This window comes from Felis catus, chromosome C1, assembly GCF_018350175.1.
Source record: "Felis catus isolate Fca126 chromosome C1, F.catus_Fca126_mat1.0, whole genome shotgun sequence".
Classification (NCBI taxonomy): domain Eukaryota; kingdom Metazoa; phylum Chordata; class Mammalia; order Carnivora; family Felidae; genus Felis; species Felis catus.
In genome coordinates, this window is record NC_058375.1 from 57,673,089 (window position 1) to 57,699,240 (window position 26,152).

The 26,152-nt window shown below is 36.4% G+C and overlaps 1 protein-coding gene across 10 annotated transcripts in view; it reads left to right on the forward strand.

Moving 5' to 3' along the window:
- The window catches only part of LRRC7 (leucine rich repeat containing 7), a 550,569-nt gene that overhangs the window by 121,823 nt on the left and 402,594 nt on the right, over nt 1–26,152 (forward strand). The window contains exon 2 of one of the 10 annotated variants that reach the window (XM_019837220.3): nt 20,987–21,062. The exons of the other annotated variants lie outside the window; for them this stretch is intronic. Coding sequence (XP_019692779.2) covers nt 21,062 — 1 coding nt within the window. The 5' untranslated portion in view covers nt 20,987–21,061. The remainder of the gene's footprint in view (nt 1–20,986; nt 21,063–26,152) is intronic. 10 annotated transcript variants of the gene reach the window in all.

Sequence of the window (26,152 nt, forward strand, 5' to 3'; positions counted from 1 at the left end):
ATCTCCCTGTGTATATGTATGTGTGTGTGTGTGTGTGTGTGTGTGTGTGTGTATGATTTACTAAAGAATTGGCTCACATGCTTATGGAGTCTAACTAGTCCAAAATCTGTAGGGTAAGAGACCCAAGGTGGAGCCAATGTTGCAAGACAAGTCTAAAAACCATCTGGTAACAGAATTTGGTTTTTCTCAGAGATCAATCTTTTTCTATAAAAGGCTTCAGCTGACTAGATGAGGGTCTCTCATATTATGGGTGACAATCTGCTTCACTTAATGTCCAGTAATTTAAATGTCAATCTCATCTAAAAACACCCTCACAGAAACATCCAGAATAGTCTTTGACCACATATCTGGGTACTGTGGCTAGGTTGATGGTCAGGTTAACACAAAATTAACCATCAGAATGTCCTTTATTTTTGTGTGCTAAATCTGACAACTTTCAGGGGACCTCAGTTGAGTTTCTAAGAGTTTAAGTTGTGCCTTTAGTTGATCTATGTCTTTCTTTAACAGTGTAAAACTAGTACTACTTACTGGTACCTTTTGTTCTGTTTTGTTTTTCATTGCTTTTGGATGCAAATATATATTTTTCTAATATATTTTTTAAATATTGTCTTGTGAGTTCTCCCATATGAGATATGAAATCAGTAAGTACTGAGTCTTTCAAAGCCTTCACTCTTTAAACAAATCATATCCATGACCTCCTACCTGAGTTGGATAATCCCACCCAGGAAGATTCCCATGAAGTAACATCAGGCTAAAGCCTGGACTTGAGCTCTTATTATTCTGCATGCCTTTTCCTATAATATGTCCTCTTTAATATGTCTTGTCTTTCTTTGCTGGATATTTCCTTCCTTTCTCTCTTTCTCTTTCTTTCTTTCTTTCTTTCTGTCTGTCTGTCTGTCTTTCTTTGCCTCTTTCTTTCTTTCTTTTTAGAGAGAGAGAGCACCTGTGGGTGCACATGAGCATGAGTGGGGGAGGGGCAGAGGGAGAGGGAGAGAGAAAATCTCAAGCAGGCTTAAACAGCCAGCACAGAGCCCCAGACTGGGCTCCATCCCACTACCGTGAGATTATGACCTGAGCTGAAATCAAGAATTGGACACTTGGGGTGCCTGGGAGGCTTAGTTGGTTAAGCATCAGACTTCATCTCAGGTCATGATCCCATGGATCCTGAGTTCAAGCCCCATGTCCAGCTCTTTGCTGTCAGCACAAAGACCGCTTTGGATTCTCTGTCCCCCTTTTTCTCTGCCCGCCCGCACTCATGTATGTGCACACTCTCTCTATCAAAACAAAATTTTTTAATTAAAAAAAAGAGGTGCCTGGGTGTCACCTAATCAAGGTGTCACCCAGGCATCCCTTTGTTGGATCTTTCTTTAAAATGCTGATTCTTTAAATTTCTGGAATGTTACCCAAGGGCAAGGCATTACCTGTACCATTACCTCTAATGGTTGTATCACTTTGAAACTCCTCCAAGAATGCTTTAAATATTTTGTGTTGGTTTTTTGCCTCCTACCCTAAATTTGTCCAGGTTTTCTGGACCCTTGGTATAGTTCTCTATTCTTCAAGTTGTAATTCCCAATAGCTGTCACTCTGAACTTTTCATCCACACATTTAAAAGGCCACATCCTCAGTTCCTCTGATCCTGCCCTATCTCAAGGATTCATTCTAGGTTGCTCTCTCAAATTCTGTCACCCTGCTTTGGTTAGATTTCTTTAGGATCCAGTCACAATTGTTTGATTTATACAGCTGAGACATCTACTTTTCTACTTGGCTTTTTAAGACTAGTCAGAGCTGGGTCTGCCCATTTCCTTTTAAAAAAAAAATTTTAACGTTTATTTTGGGGGGAGAGAGAGAGAGACAGAGCATGAGTGGGGGAGGAGCAGAGAGAGAGGGAGACACAGAGTCTGAAGCAGTCTCCAGGCTCTGAGCTGTCAGCACAGAGCCCAAGGTGGGGCTCGAACCCACAACCTACAAACCATGAGATCATGACCTGAGCTGAAGTCAACTGCCCAACCGACTGAGCCACCCAGGCACCCCTGCCCATTTCCTTTTAATATTTGTTTCTCTCAGCCTTCAAGATACCATTTTCTGCTTCATATCTGTCTAATCTTTCCCATATGATTTCAGTATTTCTCCTAAGGAAATCTCTTTTTCTCCAAAGGAATAAGCTAGTTTTCCTGTATTTTGTTTTTATTTTTTGTTGTTGCTTCTATTCTGATAATAAAACTGAAGACTCTTTTCACATCACTGCAATTCATTCTGGATACCCTACACAAACTCACTTCTTAAAGGCTATGTGCTCCAAATGCAGGCTTTATTATTTCTTTGTATATCCATTAGGTATGCAATAATTTCACTGATTTGTTTGTTATCTTTTTCAATTCCACCTAGGAAAAGGCATATGCTCATTATTCTAAGGGTTCCATTTTACTTTTTATTTGTTTCTAATCAGATGCATCATTCTACTGTGAGCGCCTCCACAATGAGTGTTCTCTGAATTATAAGACCATGGACAGTGCTTATGTGCTTATTCAACCCAAAGCTCAGATCATACATTAGTAACATAAGCCCTGTTGCTACTATCCACTAATGTCAGCATGGCCAGTACAGTGTTGATAAAATAGTTCCACCTGTACAAAAACAACCACTTCCTTGGGAATAAAACTGCTGTGAACTATAACAAGTACCTAAATCAAATCCTGCATGGCTCACTTGTTAAAGCTGAAAGCCCATAGTCATATGCCCTGGTCCCATCAAAAACTTCTCCAGGTATAATTTAAATCACCCAAATCTACTTTTTGTCTATTTATGTTTATTGCTGATAAAACTGACATTGTAGGATGTGGTTCAAGTACGTGGCTACAGTCTGAGAATTAACCCATGTAGCCTCATCTCATGTGGCCTACTGTAGTACAGCTGAGGCCTTGGAGGGTAAAACCAAATTTTCACAGGCAGGCTCTAGGAGGAAGAGAGAGTAAGGATCCGAGCTCTGCATCTATGCTCTTTCTGAAGAAAGAACCCTCTACATTCATGGAAAAGAGAGAATGGGGCAAGTGCCTAGGAAGTTTAGGAAAGTTTAGGAAAAATGGAATCTGAGAAGTAAACAGTAAGTCTCTCCTCTCCTACTACACTCCTATGTCACTTATAACCATGAACTGTCTCTGGCAGAAGTTATCCCCATTCAGTCTGCCATGATGCATGCCAATACTTAGAACACTTGCTTCAGAATGAAAAGCCAACCCAGAAAGCTTCTCCTGATAAGACTTACCCATCCATGAGGTACCATAACACCATACAGATTTTCCTATGTTAGTTAAATTTAGTTTTCAACCCCCATACTTCTTAGGTTGATGCCACCTCTCTGGTACCTGACAAAATTGACCTCCTGCCAAAATACTTGACCCAGAATGACTTCAAAACCATGCCCCAGAAAGCAAAGACTCTATCCAAAGCTGCCATTAAATAAATCAACAAGAAGCCTCCCATAATTTGAGAATCCAACCTGACTCTCCTTTTATTAAATCTACTCTCCAGGAACACATAGAAAAGTGCACAAAATTTCTAGAATCCTCTCGTATCCCTACAACCAAATATGTTGCATTCTACTTTTGTTCTAGACATCCCTATATAATCAATATGTTGAGCAACCACATTTCATGACATAATTGAGATGCAACTATATTTTTTGTCTCCCTGTATCCTTCTAAAAGGGGATAGTCATCTTCGGGCCCTAATGGTATTGATCCATTCTTAGGGAATAGACAGCATTGCAATTGCTTTAAGTCACAAATCACAACCTCAATTTTGTCATTAGACTATGTCAGTACAAATTATTGATTAATGCTTTAATCTTCATTCAAGTTTAAGATTTTTCTTCCCTCACATCCCAGTCCATTTGTAGCTGTTTTTTGACTTTAGGCAAGTGGGTGTGGTCAGAACCTCTTAAGACCAAAAAAGGAAGTGGAGAAACTTTAAGTGACATGGAAGATCTTGCTTGGCTAGAGATGTTAAAAGTAACTATTTGGGTAGTTATTTCCATGGTTTTTCTTTGGCAAATCACTTCACTGGCAGAACTTCTCCCTAGTCTTTACAGAAACATCTCTTTTTTGGATGTCTTTGCATCATCTTCTGCAATTCCTAGGAATCCAGAATTTGCTTCCAGGTTATTGCCTCAGGGTTCATCTGTCCTTCTAGGCAGCCATATTGGACATAAAGAAAGATGACCCCATCTGAGTTCTCTCTTTTGTGTGCCCTACTTCAATGGACAGGTACACTTACACATCTCTTGCTCAAAAGTTGGGCATGCATACAGATCCTGAGGTAGCCATATAGCCTCCCATAAACTGCTGTACATGCTGCGTTCTCACTCTGAGCATGAGTCAAATACCAGTCTTGTGTGTTTCCAACTGCAGAGACTATATTTCAAGCTCTCTGAACGGTTCCGTGGATGCTTCACTCAGCAAACCTGAAGTGATGGAAGGAACATCAAGAATTCCTTACCCCTGGGTGGGGAAAGTATTCATAAATGCCAGTAGCTTCTCCAAAGAAATCTTTTCATAAACTCTTTCTCTTTCGATATTTTGATCCCTTATAAATTATTGATTTGGCTGGGAAATCCAAAAGTTGCAGAACCTGAAATTAGGTAGCATAGAACAATTGGGAGTAGTTTACAATACAGATCCTGTAGCCAAGCTACCTGTGTTCAGTAACAGCTTTACTGCTTAACTAGATGTGTGACTCAGGGAAATTACTTAATCTCTCTGTCCCTCACTTTGTTCATTGAAGACAATGGTAAGGATTGAATTAGTTAACATATATAAAGTTCTTAGAACAATTGCTGGCATACAGTAAAGACTATATAATGATTTGCTATTATTATTCTTTTGTAAATTCTGTACACAGATTTGGCTTTGGAATATCGTGTTTATCATATCTTTCTGTGTCTACTGAATTCTGTATTTGAACATCTTGTTATACTTGTGAGTACTTCCCATTTTTCTGCTGGCTAACAGAAACCCACATTAACCTGGCATCTTCATGTCCTTCCCCACACCATTGGATGGAAAACCAGAGTAAAGCAGTGAGGCCATGAGAGATTTCTACCTACTATGAGGTTGGTTCCGTTACTTCATAGAATAGCAGTGCTAGCCCCAGGGGGGTGGAAATCATCTAGTAACTTGATGATACATTCAACTTCCTCACTCAGGTAAAAAAGAAAGAAGAGGGAAAAACAAAACAAAACAAAGAAAAGACAGGGACCTACAAAATTCTAGGGAATTCAGTTAGGATTCATGGCTATTCTCTCTCAAGTGACAGCATTAATGTGACTCAGATCCAAAGATTAAAAATCACCATCTCCCCCATTTCATGTTTTATTTGTAAGCAGAGAAATGATACGACCAGTCAGTTTGAGTCAATTCTCTGTCCCCCAAGTCCAGGGTCATGCTGCATTGTGTACTAAAGCCATTACCAGAGAGAAAGAATTTTCACTGGTCAAATGATTCCCAGGAGGTATCCACTGCAGTTTGGAGCTCACGACTTTTCTATGTCCCATTTTGGGTCCCTCTCTATTATTAATGTCTGGCATCCTTGACTTCTGACCCATTGCAGCCCTAGCTGCAAAATGACAGGTGATTTGCATTTGGTTCAAATTATTATTTTTTAATGGTACTTTTGGCTTTAAAATCATGGATAAAGGTGTAGACAAAGCCTCCAGAAACTTCTTGTCTAAACTGTCAAATCAAATGTTGCATTGAAAGGAACCAAGAAGGGGCGCCTCGGTGGCGCAGTCGGTTAAGAGTCCGACTTTGGCTCAGGTCATGATCTTGCGATGCATGAGTTCGAGCCCCGCGTCGGGCTCTGTGCTGGCAGCTCGGAGCCTGGAGCCTGTTTCAAATTCTGTGTCTCCCTCTCTCTCTCTGCCCCTCCCCCGTTCATGTTCTGTCTCACTCTGTCTCAAAAATAAATAAACATTAAAAAAAAATTAAAAAAAAGGAACCAAGAAGTATATATTAAGAGAATAACCTGTCAGTTAGAAAACCAATGCAGTTTAAATGTTTCAGGTTTATTGGAATAAAGTTAGTGTAAAATACCCACCAAAAGCAGAAATACTTTGGATAGAATGTTGTGTTGTGAAGTTTGCTTCACTAGATTCTTAGTTCTGTGGAGATAGAGATGGTGCCTCCATTGCATCTGCATCACCAGTGCTCAGCCTAGTGCCTGGCACATGGGGATACTTGCTATAAACTTACTCATTAAATGAGTTAATTAATGAATAGCAGAATAAATCTGCATTAAAAAATACACACACTTCAATTTTTGTTGTTTCATCTATCTCCCATGCTAAAATGAAAAAGAAAGTCATTACATTGATAGCGTGTTAAAGCCAGTGGAATATATATGAATTCATGTTCCTTGGAGTTTGTTGATGGACACATAACCTCTAAAACTCTGATCCACATGAGGCTGTTTTTATATGTAGAATAAGTAATTGTTTCTATTAAATAAAGGTTCTGTGCCAAGGAATGTATTCTAGCCCCTTTGGAAGATTCTCTGGTTCTATTAAAGAAAAAGGTTTAATTGGAGCATGCTATTTTAGAAAGAGTTGGCTTAATTTATTTTCAAATTGGTACACAGAGGGTATCTGTACTTAAAGATTCTAAAATGGCATCCTCAGTATTGTACAGGCCAAAAGAAGGATGACATTTTGCATATTTTAACTACTTGAACTGATGGTGTGTCCATATGGTACAAAGTGCAGAAAGTCTTGCTCTAAATTCTATTTTTAAGTTAATTTACATTTTTTATAACAAATGCCCCCAAACCAGGCATCGTGTTGCTTTAGTTTGTGTGAGTTCGAACATCCTGTCATCAAGACCAAAGCTAAATACTTCCTTCTTAATTTTCAATGTGTAAATATATGTGACTAGTTCTGCCATTTGGCTGCATCCTGAAGAGTGACTAATGTTACCTATGTATTCATGGGTCATCACACACCATGTTTAATCAAGAATATATTTTCACCTCTGGTATTTGACATGTCACATGCCTATCAGTTTACTGTCAGGCAAGATAGAACATGTCAAAATGGGCATTAATTCTTACTGCTTTCTTATGGAGCCAAGCACTGCAGATGACAGTGAATATGACAGCTTTTGTGATCAGCAACATTTCTGCTGGCATCCTGTTATTAATAATACTTTGGCTAGACAGTATTACCAAGGATAATCTATGGTGGAACAATAAATAGTTCCTGCATCATTGGCCACAGAATGATTTTTAAGCTTTTTCTAAGGCTTTTAGTTTTTCAGGCTTCTTTTCCCCTTCAGGCAAACTCTTAACTAAACTTGTTATAAAATTAATTGGAAAGAGGAAAAACGGAAAAGTGACTATTACAAGCTCACTTTTTCATTCTTGGCTCAAAGGCTATATTTACCAATTTTTAAGAACTGCAGTGCATATCGAAGGATATCAAGACTGAGTATGATAGAGAGGTGAACTTAAAGATTATAAATAATGCAAAAAAAAGATTTTTGATTAAACAAATAATTATATCACTTGGGAAACTTATTATTGAGATGAATAGTTCTGATGATATGTGAAATGCAGGCAGTATTCTCGGCATAGTATAATATGTACTTAATAGCCATAATGACCTTTGTATTAAAAAAATTCACTAACAGTGAGGAAAGGGTGAGCAGCTTTATGGCAAGCATTATCCAGACATGTTTTTCTTTTACTCCTAGGATCAATTGCAATGGTTATTGCATAGACATAATTTATATTTCTAGTTATGTATTACCCACACCATCATTAAGCAAAGTTCTTGAGGTGGCCAATCCCTGGTTCACTGATCCATCTGCGATTGGATCCATCCAATCTAGCCTTCAATTATTTAATGCTTTTTAGTGCTTGTGGGACCCTGCAAGATTCTGAAGAGAAAATACCAAAAGTTTTAAATGAATAATACCTCAGATTTACCAACCCCATTTTATTTTTACCTTGTCCTGATTTATTTTATCTTGTAAAATCTCAGTGAAATGAGTCTCTCCTCGCATCATTTTTAAAGATTACACATGGTTGGGCACCTTGGTGGCTCAATCAGGTGAGCGTCTGACTCTTGACTTTGGTTTAGGTCATGATCCCAAGGTTGTGGGATGGAGCACCACATAGGGCTCTTAGCTGAGGGTGGAGCCTGCTTGAGATTCTCTGTCTCTGTCTCTCTCTTTCTCAGCCCCTCCCCGCCACTTGTGCATGTGCTCTCTGTCTCATTTTTTTTTATTTTAATTTTTCAACGTTTATTTATTTTTGGGACAGAGAGAGACAGAGCATGAACGGGGGAGGGGCAGAGAGAGGGAGACACAGAATTGGAAACAGGCTCCAGGCTCTGAGCCATCAGCCCAGAGTCTGACGCGGGGCTCGAACTCATGGACCGCAAGATCGTGACCTGGCTGAAGTCGGACGCTTAACCGACTGCGCCACCCAGGCGCCCCTCTCTGTCTCTCTTAAATAAAATTTTAAAATATATATTTATTTTAAAAAGATTACACATGGTTAAGACCACATAATTACTTTTTCTAGTTGTTTAATGCTTCAAAACAAAAACAAATAAATCTTATTTTCCTTTGTTTCATAAAATTGGTGCTGTATTTTAAAATTTCAATGTTAAATCTAGACAAATTTTATATGGAAATACGAGAATTGAGAAGGTTATTTTTTAATCTTAAATTTGCACTTCTTAGCTTGTTTACCCAAGGATACCATTACTTTAGAGTCTTTTATGATAGCACACTAATTACATATTTATATACCTATGTAAGAATAAATTGAAATTTCTGATATAAGGGAATCATACAACAGATTATGTAAATGTTTCAGATCCTCAAGATGGTATAAATGTGTTTGTGTGTGTGTGTGCCTATGTCTCACGTGTGTAATGCATATGGTAAAATAAACTTCATTGTGAGACTTGTTCTTTAACTAATGACACTGATTTATCACAAAAGGCTATCAATATAAAAGTATAGAGGTAATCATGCATCTGACAATCACTTTTGTTTGATTTATCAAAAGTTCTTCCATTTCTTCTTAAACTTGAAAAAGTAAAGGATTTGGTTATGTTCTTATTTAGAGGTATTCTTGGTTAAAAGGTACATAAATCAACAAATTAACACCCTTTAAGAATTTAGGATCAGAATTAATGAGCTTCCTTGAAACTGACTACCAAAATTTGTAGCTTGTGCTTTTCCACTGTTGCCTTTCTTCCAGGAAGCAAAAAGATTCATTCAATGCCAGTCTTTTAAGAAGTTTTTTCTTTCTTTTCTTTTTTATGTTTTCTCTCTTTTTTTACTTTTTTTAATTGTCAACAGAAAAATCAGACAGAATAATTTTCTTCCAATATGCAAATATCTGTAATAGCTAGAACTCCATTTAAACCTGATAGTTTAGAAAACTTTTATAAGTAAACACGCATTAATATTTTAAAGGTACAAAAAAGAACAAAGTACATTTTAGGAAGCCTTTGAAAGCTATTTTGCAATTTGTGGAATTATTAAATCGACTAAATTACCATAATTTTGGCTTTGGGCAACTTTAATTCCTCTATGCCTCTATTTCCTCATCTATAAAATGGGAAATATGGTACTGCTTCATAGTGACTTCTGTTATTGTGAGGTTTTAATATTATAGGAAGACTTTTCTGCACAGTCAAGACTATTTATGGCTATTTGCAATTTTAAATTAATTTTTATTTTATAAGTTAATTTTTTTTACATTTAAACCTGGCTTTTCAGTACTTTTTTTTAAAGCTAAACATACAAATCTTCCTCTATTTATAAATCTGGTACATTTTAACAATTAGTTTAAAACTTTATTATTTAAAATCTATTAAATTTTTAAAATATTTTTATTTTCTTCATAAATCTAATACATTTTATGTTCCTCAATTATGTTCTTCAAGCTGTGATGTAACATGCAAAACCTCCCTAAGCACTTAAACCACTCTTGCAAATGTAATCAATTAAATGTATAAATGTAGTATATTTTAAGTTCTTTTAGGCATCACAGTACTATTGTTAACCAAGTAAATAAAATTCTCCTACACATTTCAAATAAACATCTATAGGGGAAGGAAACTTTCCCTTTCTTCCCCTGCAAGTGCTTTGTCTGGCCTAGTAAATAAATTGACATAGACAAATTAACAGGGGAAAAATGAATTTAATTTTGTAGACAAAAGAAAGGATAGACAAAGAATACATTTGTAAAGAACTGACAAAGAGGTTTGGGCTTAGGGTAGTAAATTAGTGAAGAAGTAACAAGATTTGTTTGTACTGCCTCCTGAGCCCTATAATTCCCTATTTTTGGGTGTAAGAAGACCTTCCACTCTTCTGGTCCAGTGAGGGTACCTTTCACATGGGAAAATTTATTTCCTACTTTCGGGAGACAAAGGAGAGTCGGAGCGTCTTTTTTGTACCAGCTGTTCTGAAGTAACTTTAATTCAAAATAATTAACATGCCAAAGTGGCATATTCTGTTCCCCATCACATTACAACTCAATAATTCATTTCTCATTTTGTTTGGAATCACATGTTCTTATGCCCTCATATGTCAATTTTTTTAAATATTATAAGCACTTTTAATGTCATTTATAAATTTTTCCTACATTAAACTCAAAATTATGAATAGAAAGTGGTTTTCTTCATGATCTCAATTTTTAATTTGTAAATTTTCCCAGAATTAGAAGGACCCTTTTACCCACTTCTTCTTGCACAACTTTTACCATTCCAGTAATAACCCCAAACCTTAGTGTTTAAAATAGCAAAAATTGGGGCGCCTGGGTGGCGCAGTCGGTTAAGCGTCCGACTTCAGCCAGGTCACGATCTTGCGGTCCGTGAGTTTGAGCCCCGAGTCAGGCTCTGAGCTGATGGCTCAGAGCCTGGAGCCTGTTTCCGATTCTGTGTCTCCCTCTCTCTCTGCCCCTCCCCCGTTCATGCTCTGTATTTCTCTGTCCCCAAAATAAATAAATAAATAAATAAATAAATAAATAAAAATAAAATAGCAAAAATTTACTTTTCACTACCATTACACATTGGCTACATATTGGCTGGGGCTCAGCTGTGCCTTCTCTTTGTTCCAGAATCTAGAAAGAAAAATGGAGCTTGTAGCTAGGGTTTGCCACAGACAGCACATAGCATGAGTAGTAACACAAGCTGGTGTAAAGCTTTCCCATGGCTTATATTCTATTAGCCAAAGTGAGTCACACCGCCTGGGCTAACATTGCTGGGGCAGGAGCTATAATCCTCTCATGAGAGGAGGCACCTACAGGAGGAGCCTGATAGCATGGGAAAATGCTTCACGTATTTTGATCAATCAATGCATTCTACAACATCTTTCCTCAAAAAAAAAAATTGGTTATATTATCACCTAGTTATTTCTTATATGAATTTTTACTCTAGTGCTCAGTTGCTTCTTTACTGCAAGACTGAATGTTAAATTATTTTCTTGCTTTTGTCAGGTCTTACAGCCATATTGATGACCTTGTCCTAAGGCTTAAATGAGATCATGCAAACGAAAGCATCTATACATTCTTAGCAAATATAAGTAAGAATACATTGTGGGTATTTTTTTTATTCTCTTATTTTTTGGCTTCATCCTTCCTGATTCTGTTTTGCTTGTATAGTTGTATGGTTTTCGTTCAGGCCCAACTATCTAAAGCAAAATCACTTACCTATGCATGGATAAAAGGAATTTGCTGTTCTATCATTAGTTACTTTGAGTTCCAGTCATTTTGGCCTCAGAAACAGTGTTGCATTCCACCAGCACTCACACCCTTCCTTTGGCTGCTCTAAATATTATATTTACATTCACTGAGCCTTTATTTTTATTTGTATTTTTTTTTTGAGAGAGAGAGAGAGAGAGAGTGTGTGTGTGTGTGTGCAAACGAGTAAGGGGCAGAGGGAGAGGAAGAGAGAATCCTAAGTAGGCCCCATGCCTAGTATAGAACCCAATGAGGCTTGATCCCACAATGCTCAGATCATGACTTGAGCTGAAATCAAGAATGGGACGCTTAACCAACTGAGCCATCCAGGCACCTCTCATTTAGCCTTTTATATTGGACTTTCTGGAGGCCAGATCACACTGTTTTCTCATATTAAGCTAGTTATTGACAATAAGCAGCCTGTAAGTCATTTTTACATGTGGCTTTAAGCAACATTTCATTCATCCTATAATGTATTTATGCACAATTTTTTTAAGACGCATGAATAATCTAACTAGCCAGATTATAGAAGGAATTGAAAGTTAGGCAGAGGAATTTAAATTTAATGATGCAGGAAATAGGAAATAATTGAATTTTCTGAGGCAAGAAATAGAAAAACAGCATGGTATCATTATCACAGTACGGGATTTTATGTCAGACCATCCTGGATTGGAATACTGTCACCACCAATATGGCCCTAGTATTCCCAGTCAGTAATGAAGATCACACTACCTACTTCATAGAGCTGTCATTCAATAATAGATTCAGCAAATACTGTGTTCCTACTTTGTACTAGATGTCTTTGAACAAAAAACGAACTCCATTATTGACCTTGTTATGCTCACATACTAGGGACAAATACAGAAATATATTGTGGGTCTCCTGGGTGGCTCAGTTGATTAAGCATCCGACTTCAGCTCAGGACATGATCTCATGGTTGGTTAGTGGGTTTGAGCCCCACGTTGGGCTCTGTGCTGACAGCTCAGAGCCTGGAGCCTGCTTCAGATTTTGTGTCTCCCTCTCTCTCTGCCCCTCCCCTGCTCACGTTCTGTCTGTCTCTCTCTTTCTCAAAAATAAATAAACATTAAAGTTGTAATCATTTGATTTTAGTTTAAGAAAAAATAGTGAACAATTGTGATATAGGCTTAGAAGGAAAGGAACAAATGACAGAGAACTGGGGTTTGTATTTTTTAAATTAAGTAATCAGGAAAAGCCTCTGTAAAATGGTGACATAATTCATATGTGGAATTTAAGAAACAAAACAGATGAACATAGGGGAAGGGAAGGAAAAGTAAGATAAAGATAAAAAAAGAAAGGGAGGCAAACCATAAGAGTCTCCTAAATACAGAGAACAAACTGAGGGTTGCTGGAGGGGGGGTGGGTGGGGGGATGGGCTAAATGGGTGATGGGCATTAAGGAGGGCACTTGTTGGGATGAGCACTGGGTATACTGAATTCTATTCCTGAAATTATTAATATACAATATGTTAACTAACTTGGATTTAAAGAAACTTTAAAAATTAAAAAAATAAGAATAAACAAGAAAAAGGTTCTATAGCTGCAGGGGACCCATCCATGTCCTCTTGATCCTTAACATTCTACTGTGTGCCCATGGTATCTAAGTGCAAACACTGTTGAATTCTCTTGAGAACATTCTTCCAGCAAGTGTTCAGTGCAGCCTGGAAGTACATAGGAGTGGATGCTTCCCAGTGCAGATTCAGTCATTGACAGATGGGAGTGAGGGAATAAATAGCTTACCTTCCTCACCACCCACCCCATACCCACCTGACATATATTCCATACAGATACAGCTTAAGTTGCCCAGAGTGGCACTGGCTTCTTCCCTTCCTTGTTTCACTTCTTTACTCTTAAACTGGTGTTTCATAGGATTGCCTTCTAAATAAAGCATTTATTCTCTAATCTATGCCTTATGCAGAATCTGCTGCAGGGGAAACCAATCTGAGAGAAATATCATCTCTAGTCACTTAGGATAATATCTGTAACAGAATATGTACTCAGTAAATGCTAGTTCTCCATTTCCTCACCCTTGTTCCCCCAAGTCAAGCATGCGTGATGAAATGTTTTAGAAAGTCATCTCTAGACTTTATTATTGTTTTGGAGGTAGCTACAGCTACAGTCCTAGAAACCAGTGAAGAAGCAGACAACAGCTTTAGGGCTGACAAAAAGCAATAAAACCCCAGTCAGGCAATGTGAGATGCCAGTAAAATGTAGTTACAATGGCCTGTTTATATTCTTTTTTTTTTTTTTAACATTTATTTATTTTTGAGACAGAGAGAGACAGAGCATGAACAGGGGAGGGTCAGAGAGAGAGGGAGACACAGAATCGGAAACAGGCTCCAGGCTCTGAGCTGTCAGCACAGAGCCTGATGTGGGGCTCGAACTCACAGACTGTGAGATCATGACCTGAGCTGAAGTCGGACGCTTAACCGACTGAGCCACCCAGGCGCCCCTATTCTTTTGTATTTTTTACTGCACATTATATACTCTGCTGGACTACGTGATTCAGTGGAATATTATAAGACAGTAGTGGTGCCATAAAGACACCACTGGGTAAAATATATATATATATATATATATATATATATATATATATATATATATATATATACATACACACTTTAGGCCAATAAAAGTAGGCTGAGAGATCAGCAAAGCATTCTATAAGATTGGTCCGAGATTATCTGTCATACTAGGCTTGTCAGGTAGCAGTAGCAGTGGAAATGTGAAAGGACCTCTGATCTCCATCAGCACTCAAAGCTGCTATATATACAGTTGACCCTTCAGCAGTGTGGGGATTAGGGACACCAACTCCCCACTCCCATGCAGTCAAAAATCTGCATATAACTTTTGACTCTGCAAAAACCTAACTACTGTAGCCTACTGTTGAATTGAACCCTTATCAATAACATTAGTAGGGATGCCTGGGTAGCTCAGTTAAGCGTCCGACTTCGGCTCAGGTCATGATCTCATGGCTTGTGAGTTCGGGCCCCACCTCAGGCTCTGTGCTGACAGCTCAAAGCCTGGAGACTGCTTCGGATTCTGTGTCTCCCTCTCTCTGCCCCTCCTTCCCTACACTCTGTCTCTCTCTCTCTCTCTCTCTCTCTCTCAAAAATAAATAAACATTAAATTTTTTTAAAAATAACATAAATAGTTGATGAACACATATTTGTGTTTTATATGTGTTATAGACTGTATTCTCCCAACAAGGAAGCTAGAGAAAAGAAAATATTGCTAGAAAATCATAAGGAAGAGAAAATACATTTACAGTACTGTACTGTTAAAAAGCCTCATGTAAGTGGACCCACACTTACATGTGCAATGTAAGTTCAAATGCGTGTTGTTCTAGGATCAACTGTGCATATAATGCATAAAATTAAAGTAAAACCAATGTGCTTGCTATGTAAGTACATTTTCTTTTTTTTTTTTTGTAAGTACATTTTCAAGTATTTCTTGTCTTCTCTTCTAACTCATTTTCCACTTCTAAGCAAGCCTTAAACAGATAACCTAAAGATCCTATTGGCTCTTGAAATTTTTAAAAATTAATTTCCTACCAGGGTATACAACATCTGACCTGTCACCTCCTTATGTCTCAATCTATTCTTGGTTTACTCTCCTTCATGCTGATTAGGCTCAGGCATACTGGCCATTATTTAGTTCCTCAAAGTATGCCACATGCATTAGTGTCTTTTTTAATGTTGATCTTTCTTCCTGGAATTTAATTATCAGCTGTTTACATAAAGAGGTTTCTCTCATTCCTTAGGTGTCTGCTTAATTGTCACCTTCTCAGTGAGGCCTTCCTTGACCACCTTATCTGAGATGTATCAGTTAGCTATTACTATAGTAATACTGCATAACAAACAAAACCTCAGTGGCATGCAATAATGAACATTTTTTTAGCCCAAATGTCTGGGGGTTAGCTGGGGATCTGTCAAGGCAGCCTGGGCTTCACTCAGTGCCTCTGCTGATTTGTTCATGCCTGGAGGTCAGATGGAAGTCAGCTGATCTCTATGATGCTTCTGCTCTACAACTGTACTCCGTATATTTCTCATTTTCCTCCTGGGACCAGTGGGCTAATCTGAACATGTTCATTTTATAGTTTTTATACATGGCAGAGGTGTAACAGTATGAACAGAAACACATAAGGCCTTTTAAGGCCTAGAATCAGAACTGGTCCACCATTACTTGCACCTGTTCTATTGACTAGAGCAAGTCACAGAGCCAAACCCAGCATCGGTAGTTTATTCCTCCCATGGAAATAAGAGGGGTGGGAAGGGAACACATCTAAATACTTATGATCCAATATACTGCAAAAGGTCTTCTCTTTTTGTTCCAGTTTAAAGTGCTCAGTTTATTGCCTTCCAAGCAATTTTGGCTTTTTGTATTCCATTGTCTACTGTCTGCCTCACCTGTGAAATTTTATATTATATGAGAAAGGAAGAACAGACCATACTATGGTAACAAATTAAACCCCAAATATCAGCAGTTCTATGCTTGTCTATTCCTCCTCCTCCCTGAAGAGTTTAAGGGATTTGAAGAGGGGAGTAAATATAAAAGGAATACAAAGGCTTATAGTGATTCACAAGGCTCTGTCATATTTGGTCTTTTTATTGGCCTTCAAAGTAATACATATACAGGGAAGAAACTTAAAGAATCTTGGTTTTATAAATGGAAATTCAATTAAAATCTAATAAAATGTATAAAATGCTCAGGGCATCTAAGTCACTGACTGATCACCGAGTCAGAGCCTTCCAGAAACTTCCAGATTGTGCCGAGTGCCCTGCCACCCCAGCTCCCGTAGCAAAATGTGTGCGCTTCTAACATATCCTGTCTCAGTTTATACTTAAATCTGCTTTGGATCACTGCCCCTCGATGATCAGCTCTTCTAGGGTTTATTCATAATTTATCTGAGAGCCTACACAGGCAGGATATCTAGAAGGCCTTAGTCTCATACTGGAAATTCTGTTTTGCCCTCCGGTTTCTGAAAAGCCTTCATATCTGAACTTGCAGGCTCTTCTTTAAAGTCAAATGACGTACAGTGCCACTACTAAGACATCCTTTGCTCCACTCAGGTCTCACAAATCCAGTTTTAAGTGTATGTTCTCATGCTTTCTGGAAAACCTTCCCCCTAGAATTCTTATAGGTTGATACTTGCAAGATGTGACAACAAATCCTGAGTTTGCTAAAGATACTGATGACCTTCAAAATACCTTCACTTGCTAAGGAGGGCTGTGATGAAATTCCTCCTAAAACAGACTGTGGGCATTTAAAATTTGTTTTAACCTTGTAATTCAACCTAAGTTTGTTCCCTACCACATAAGTCTTTCCTGGGTTGATATTATCAAGTTTCTGTGATAAGCAGAGTCTGTACCTCATTAGCTCTGAGAACATTACTGGCATTAAATAGTTAATGACTATTAGTAATCACATCACAGAAACACTAAGAGAACATTAACCATGAGACAGAGTTAAACTTCTTAGCCAATTCAGTATCTATTTCACAGCATTCTTGACATTTCAAACCCTCTGAATTTTCATTTATCCAGTAGTAGTTGGAAACCTATGTCTAAAATTTTAGTGTTGTCAAGAATACCCACTGTGCCCTCTCGATACGAAAGGTTAATTTTAATGAACATTTAAACACTTATATTAGGCAATATCATTTAAATATAATTGAAATGTGAAGCTGGGAGTTGTAGTGCTTAGCATCCAAATCTGGCCTGTTTACTGCATAGTCATAGCTCAAAGGCTGTACCAGTACTTGTTAAATATTACAGCCTCTACAGAGTGAGACGCACTGGCTAGAGCATAACTGAATATAGACTTGCCCCCCCCCCCAGGCTGTATTTTAAGTAGTAACCCATACTTTAAGGACTTTTCATATGCACTTTGTACTTTTGAGTAGCAAGTTGAAGATGCAGGTCAAATTGGGGTTAGTGCAGCTCAGACTATCAAAAGATATGGACAGTTTGGGAAGAAAAGGGGTGTAATAAGGAGCACTAGCTAGTGATAATTAGCATCCATTTAATGCATAACATGGATTGTTTTTGTCATCCTTTACATACAGTTTAGGCACTGAGTGAGTAGGTTATACTGCAAGACTGTTGACTGAAAAACTGGAAACCAGAAATACTGCAAAATGAGTGTACCCTGAAGCAAGAAACCTTCCAAAAGACTTGCACACAATGCTTCCATATGTAAGCTCTTGCACTAAGTCTTTTAAAATGGACTTTAACCTGGGGCTCAGGCACTTAACCAAACATACAATGCACCAACTGGGACAGTGATAGTACTGGGAAAAAAAACAAACAGAAAACAAAAAACAAAACACACACACACACACACTGGAAAATTCTTTCTCTTTTAAGCATTTTAAGTTATTTAGTAAAAGGTTGCCATCAAGGCTGGTATGCTAGTCTCTATTATAACCAAAGAGTTCCTTTTTTCCCCTTCAACATCAGCTTTAAAAATGTGGTTTTATCTGTAACTAAGTATATTAGGTCATTTATAGAAGTAAAATAAAATACTGTGTTTAAAAGAGTGTGTGTCCTCCTAACATTGTTTCCATTTCCTGCTGAGTGTGCATGCCCAGCTAGCCATGGCAAGGCCCAATTCCAGTGATTTGCAAATAACAAAAGCAAATCTACTCATTCTCAAAATAACGTAACTATGTATTATATTATAATAATATAATGATATAACTATTATAATAGTATAGTATAGCATACTATACTATGGGATCATATAGTATAATAATATAACTGTAATAATAATATTAATAATTCAGACTTTTTTCATTATATTGAAAGGGAATCTGCCTGAAGTAGAGGGACAATTTTCATTTCCCACAAAGTAGCAAGAAGGAAACAGAAAACAATAATATAATAATTTATTTTAAAGTATATATCACTTTTTTAGGCACTAGAATAGTATATTTTAAGCTTATAATTTTACTTGTTACAATAAAACAAAATAATAGCAAAGACAGATCTCCTAAGTTGTATGCTTAGCTACTAAAAACTTACTTTACTTTATATTATTTGTTTAAAAACTATTTGTGAGACACTTAAGGTTAATTATTATTGCCGCTATACAGATAAAGAAGTTACAATAGATGATTCTAGTTTTCTAATCTAGACTCTAGACTATGTTAAATGGTATTGAATCAGACTGCATCTGTGTAGTTCTACAGAATTCAGTATACTATATTGCAGGCTGTAAGCATTTCATTATGTAACCTGTAATGGTGGTAGGTAAATCATTTTTAATTTTAGTATAAATGAAAAGACAAAAGTATTAAGAATAACTACAAAAATTGTTAATTTCTATTTCATTTTAATATTGCATTTATAAACAGAAAATTACTGTAGCCTAAACATATGGTTTGCTAAGCCTTATTTTAAAACCATGAATTTTATACAAGTAAATAATTGCATCAATTAAATAAACATAATCTCCAGCATTTTAATTGCTATTTATATATTTCATTACAGTTTTTATCTTCCGAAATATCTTTTAGAGTCTTAATTTCAAGAGATTTTTTGGTACCTGAATGTCACCATGTACAATTGGCTTTATTAAGCAGATCTTGAATATTTTCTTAGTCCTTTAATGCCCCTTTTCAAATTTTTTATTAGATAATTGTACTAAATAATATCAATAAAGCTTTCTTTTATGACTCCTAAAACACACCAGGCTCTGCCTGACTCTGTCGACTAAATCCTTCTCTGTTCCACTGATAAATGGAGGTTCCATATGATGAGGTTTTTGGGGTGACAGTGGGGTTTGTGGGGTTCATGGGGTCTGGAGCTGATAGCCAAGAAAGAATTCTTGAAGATGTCATTGGTGCAAAAAGGTGATTTTATTGAAGCACGGGGATAGGACCTGTAAGTTGGAAGAGCTGCCCTCGGACCATGAGGAGACACTGGTTGTTGGGGGAGGTAAAGTCCAGGGGAAGTTTTGAGTGATATTTTCATATGCTAAACAAGACTCCCTGTATAGTGGAGGCTTAGCTATTGTCTAGCTTAGGGTTATTTTTTCCCTCTAGCAAATTATTAGCATTAAGACAGTAGGGAGTTCCAGGAGAAATGTTTTATTCTGCCAGCCTCAAGTGTTTGTCAATGGGCTGCAAGTTAGAAGGAAATTTCGTTTTGTCTGCCATTTCCTTCTACTTTGGTTTCCCACATCACTATGGAGGGGTGATGGAGACTTAAGTCCTGCAGGACTATGATCTCTACCACTTAGCCATTTGTTTTTCTCCTTTCCTTTGTTCTTAGGCAGCCAGGAATATCACACATATCCCACCTGGGGGTAAGGGGTAGAGCCTTTGAGGCCTTTCAGCTTGCCCTAGGTTCCCTCATCACCTTATAGTCCTGACTTACACATTTAATAATTATATCAAAATTCTTGGGTTTTATAAATATGAAGCCTTTACATTAAGTATTCAAACAAATAATTTCAAGGTGTCATTTTCTTCTTTATTTCCCCTGTCAACCATAGGTTGTAACATATCGAGTGCAAACTACAATACTAAATAAATGTGCGTATGTGCATTAATCTCATTAAAGTCACTTTAAAAAATAAATTTGATTATTACAAATGCATATGGGTATTCTAGGCTGGGTTATTTTCATTGTACTATATCAAACACATTAAGCTATGAGTATCCACACACGTAATAAGTGCCAGTGTCAAAGCACTTTGTTTTAATGATCACTGGGAATTACCAAATCAGGGTTGAAGGTGTAATAGTGAGAACATAAAACTTTATTCATTAAAAATAATTAGAGGAAAGGCAACTCTTACCTGTAAGAATCTAAATTATGAAATATTTTAAAAGAAATTCTGTTTCTGTAATTTTTAAAAACAAGGGAAAAATAACATTTCACATGTATTATGTAGTTATTAGGAATCAAACACACAAGGAAGAAAATCACTATACAAAGAATTTTCCTCGCAGAAACAGAATTGTTTTTAGAAGGAATATTGGACAATATTATCATTCTTTGTTCCACACTGAATTTATATATTCAAAGCTCAAATATTTAAAATGGTAGTGTTTGTGGAATTATTCTGATTAAGATGTGTAATCTGACAATTAGAAAAACATCTGATTAAGCTCTTCACATTCCATTCTTGCTTATTATGTTCATTTAGATGCATTTGTCAATTTATAAGTACAGTAATTAAAATTTTTTAAATTTTCTTTTTTTTTTTTAAAGGAGCCCGCTACATGAAAAAAATGCAAGTCAAAGTGGTCACAACCTAGAAGTCTGCAGAGACAGGAATAACTAGCAAGTAGATACTATGTTATTTTACTATGCTTAAGTATATAGAGTTCAGTAGTGTTCTGGGAATTTTACTCTATAATTACAAATAGCCTTGTAATTTTAAATTCATATTTAGTAGTATTTGTGTTAACTATATTACATCACAAAAACAGTTAGGAAGAAAATTGGTAACTATGGATTTCAGGAAACAGATTTTTGGTCAATAATAATGAAGTGATTTTGGTCAAAAAGATGAGTTTAAATATTGTATCTTTTCCTAGGTCTTATTTTTAGAGACCTAATTCAACAATATATTCCTTTCTGAAAAGACTGATAATCTCCCTGTATCTTGCAACACATTCAACCACCATATAAATGTATTAATTCCTCTCCTAAACCATTAATAGGAATTATAATACAATCATGCTTTTAAGAAAGAGAATGAAGTTACATTCACTTTTGAAGGTTACATTTTAAAATTTCAAGGTGATATCAAATGAAATCCAGACATAAAGCAGGTACTTTCCCTTCATCAGTACTCACTGACATTTTCAAGAAATGAAATAGGAGGTTCAACGATAAAAGCATGTAATGTTTGGATGAATGGATTTTAAAAAAGACTTAAGAATGTGGAAAGGGTAAATAAGATTATTTGAATGGCAACAAGAATCTTTGAAAATCTCATTGTTCCATATTAAAGTGTTTGAAGCTGATTCTTTCTCCTGAAATGCATCTTGGAGATTGTAATAGAATCAGAAAATGTTAAAACTAAACTCATTTTAGAAAGTATTTGCATCAAGTCTTTCATTGGTATGGATTAAGGAACTAAGTCTGCACTTAGAAACTGATTTTACATGTTAAAATTACACATATACACACACATAAACATATTTATATGCACATATATACATAATATACATGTATTTTTCAGGATAATAATATAATTAATTCTTAATTTAACAGATATTTTTCAATGGATGGTGATTAAGATATATCTGCAAAGAAAAATCTATAAGAAATTATGGCAGTATCCACAATCAAAACTTTTAGAAATTATATATGTATTTTAATTTAAAATCCTATAGTAGTAGAAATTTCTATAATTACAGACATCATTTAAAATTATATTTCAATTGCTTAATAGTACAGATTCCTAAAGAATTATATAAGCCAAAAAAAGTTTCTTCCCTTTCAGTCTTTTTGTTAAGGCTTTATAAATGATAAATCATGGTTTGATAAACACCTCACATACAAATTATATCAAATGTTTATACAATTGAAACCACATATTTTGATAAGAAGAATGCTAAACAATAACTCAAAAAACACTTCAGAGATAAAAAAGCATGAATGAAAGCCTAATGAATCTGGTTTATAAACTTAGACTTTTTATCTTAGGATGTCATACAGTGATACAAGCTTACACTATAAGGTGTAAGAATTTTGAAATTCAAAATTCAAACTTTTAAATAGTTCAGTTGGGCTGTCTTTGTATTAAAGGAGAGAAAATTCTGAAAATGGGTTTAGAAATGCCTTGGTAATAGTTAGCATCAATTTCAGCTCAGAAGGAAATGAAGAAGACTATAATTTAAAAGGAATTAAAGAACTTGAAGAATTATTTTTAAAAAGAAAAACATCTGGAAGATGAGAGTCTGGTGGTGGGAGCCCAGGAAACTGACACTTGCTGGGGAACGTAGGACTCAAACTAAAGTGATGGCATTAGAGAGAGAGAGGAGGACTTTGATTTGAAACAATACCTTCTTCACTGGATTCTATAGGAATTTCATTTGGATGCATAATGACCCCATTATTTGAAATCTGGAGCATTAAGAGAAGAGGAGTTTACCTTCAGTAGAGGATGTTAAAATGGTAACTTTAGTTCAGAATGTGAAGTTCAGGTGCCTGGAGCATAGCATTTTGCTATAGCAAAATGGGGACATCTCAGGGTTGGTGGAAATGCAGAACTGGAGGTAGGACTAGAAGATTTCTCTGAATAGACTCAGTGGTTGAAGCCACCAGGATTTCACCAGGCAGAAAACATGTACACAGTGGAAGGGGAATATTACCATAGGTATAGTTCCTAGGATCAATATTCAGTCATCAAAATTCTGCTTAGAGAAAGAGGAATCAGCCACAAAAACTGAGCAGTGGTCAGCAGTAAGAGGAAAACTGGCTTCCAGTATTTTGTTCTGTTTTTTAAAGAAACAAAAGCAGAAATATTCATAGAGGTTAGCCATGTCAAACGCTGCTGAGACGCCTTGGAGGAGGATGACTGAATGAGAAAAAACTTTTAGATATCTGTCAGTGCTTAGGAACCCCATGGAGATAATCCAACTTTGGAGGCCAGATGAATTTGTGAATCCTTTCCAATATAGCACCTTTATTCTTTACCTTATCTCCTTCATATATCAATCCCAATAATAGAATTATGTTTTCCAGATTTGTCTTGCATAGTCTCATATTTTTAACTCAGATTTGCTTATTCTCAGAATATCATCATAACTCCCTGAAACTTCTGATTTGAATAGCTAATTCAACTTAATGTATTTTGGTTGAAGAACTCTTTCTTACAGGGTAATCCTATCAATTATATATGGCCCATTATTATTTCATGTAGTAATCTCATAAATGATTTCCCATAGTAGGCTGACAAATACTCCATTTGCCACTGTTGGGAAAAGCCCAGTCCTTCTCCTGTGTTCCTTCTTTGCTCTCACATGACTGCCGTTCTCACAACAATTCTAACATGTATGTCTTTCATTTCCTCCTGCATGTCTTGTAGCCCCTGGAAGCCACCATTCTACTTTATCTGAATTTGACTACTCTAGAAACTTCATATAAGTGGGATCCTATGGTATTTGTACTTTTGTGACTGGCTTATTTCATTCAACATTAATGTCCTTCAGTTTTGCACATGTTGTAGCATATGTCAGAATCCTCTTCCTTTTAATATGGAGTAATATTCCATTTCATGTATATGCCACATATTGTTTACCCATTCATCTGTTGATGAATACTTGGTTCGCTTCCACTTTTTGACTATTGTGATTATTGCTGCTATGAACATAGGTGTGCAAATATCTCTTTAAACCCAAGCCTTCAATACTTTTGAGTATATATCCAGAAGTGGAATTGCTGGATTATATGATAATTCTGTTTTTAGTTTTCTGAGGAATTGCCGTATTGTTTTCCATAGTGGCTGCACCATTTTACATTCCCACCAATGGTGCAAAAAGCAAGCCAGTTTTTCCACATCTGAGCTAACACCTGTTTGTGTGTGAGTGTGTGTGAGTGTACCTGTGTGTGCGTGTGATGGTAGCCATCTTAATGGATATGAAATGATATCTTATTGTAGTTTCAATTTCCATTTATCCTTTAATGAGTGCTTTAATGAGCATCTTTTCATGTGCTTATTGCCTTTTGTACATCTTTGGATAAATGTCAGTTCAAATCCTTTGCCTAATTTTTAATTGAGCTGGTTTTGGTTGTTGTTATAGCCTTTTAAGATTTTCTCTTCTTTTTTTTTTATTTTCAGCAATCTGATTATGATACACCCAGGGGTGGTTTTCTTTTCAGTCATTTTCCCATAGTTTACAGATTTTCCTGGGCTAGAGCTTTTCATCAAATTTGGAATATACTTAGTCATCATCTTTGTAAGTACTGTTCCAATCTCATTCTTTCTCTCTTCTTTATGGGACTTTAGTTACATAGGTCTCTCCACTGTGCCCACATTTCTCTTGTACTCTATTTTATATTCTTTTTCTCTCTAATTGGGTACTGTCTATTGATCTGTTTTCCAGCTCATTATCCAATTTATAATATGATTTTTTTTTAATTTTTTAATGTTTATTTATTTTTGAGAGAAAGAGACAGAGCGTGAGGGGGAGAGGGACAGCGAGAGAGGGAAACACAGAATCGGAAGCAGGCTCCAGGCTCCAAGCTGTCAGCACACAGCCTGTCACAGGGCTCGAACTCACTAACTGTGAGATCATGACCTGAGCCAAAGTCGGATGCTCAACCGACTGAGCCACCCAGGCGCCCTCTAATATGATTTTTAAAATATTTGTTAAATTCTGAACTTCAGAGATTATGTTTTTCAATTACAGAACATCTATTGCATCTGTTTTTATAAATTCTAATTATCTGGAGAAATTTTATTTCTATTCATCTGATCTATCATGTCCATCTTTTCCACTGTGTTCATGAACATATCAATTGTAGTTATTCTGAAGTTCTTGTCCATTATACCGTGATCACCTGCAAATCTATTTTTAGTGTCTGTTTATTCCCTTATACTTTGGCCATTATGAACCTACCTTTTTAAGTAATTTTTTATTAAATGCCAGACATGGAGTATGAAAACTTTTAGAGTCACCAGGTGATAATATCCTGGCAAGTAAAGCAGAAAAAAATATTCCACCTAATTTTTTTCAGGGATTAAAATGAGTAGAGGCTGAATGCTTCAGTCTGTCTCTGGTTGCTTCCTTTTCTGAAGCATAGCCCTCTAGGATTTTCAACTGAAATCTTGGAGTGTTTACTATGATTCTTGCCCCTCATGAATTTGTTGATAAGGCAGGACATTTTGCTCTGTGTTTTAGACATTTTTTATCTAAAACTCTAGTGTTCTGTGTCACGAAGCATCAAAATATACCAATGAGTCTCTCTCAAAGGGGAGTATACATTTAAGGTTCCTCAATTCTCCAATGTTTACATTAGGCTCTCCAGACCACCCAAAGCTGTTATCTGTCTTTCCCCAGTTGTGTCCCTCTGATCAAACTAAACCCAGATTATCAGACTCTAAATTCTATCATAGAATTGGCAAATGCTTCCAGAGAAAGGAGATGAGCTGGGCATCAAAAGCTCCTTTCTTTTTGGTTCTCCCCACTTTGAAAACTTACCCAAGTAACTAGCTTTGTTGCTTCCTCAGCTCTTTGAATCATTAAAGCAGATGTTTACATTTACATGGGTTTTCCAGTTTCTCTCTCTAGAAGCATTGATGCTGCCAAAAAACACTTTGTGTGACTTGTTTTTGTGTATCCTGGAAACTTTTACATGTCAACTAGCATAGATTAATGTCTTTTTTCATTTCTTCCTCTTTTTTCTGTTAGAATTTTTTCC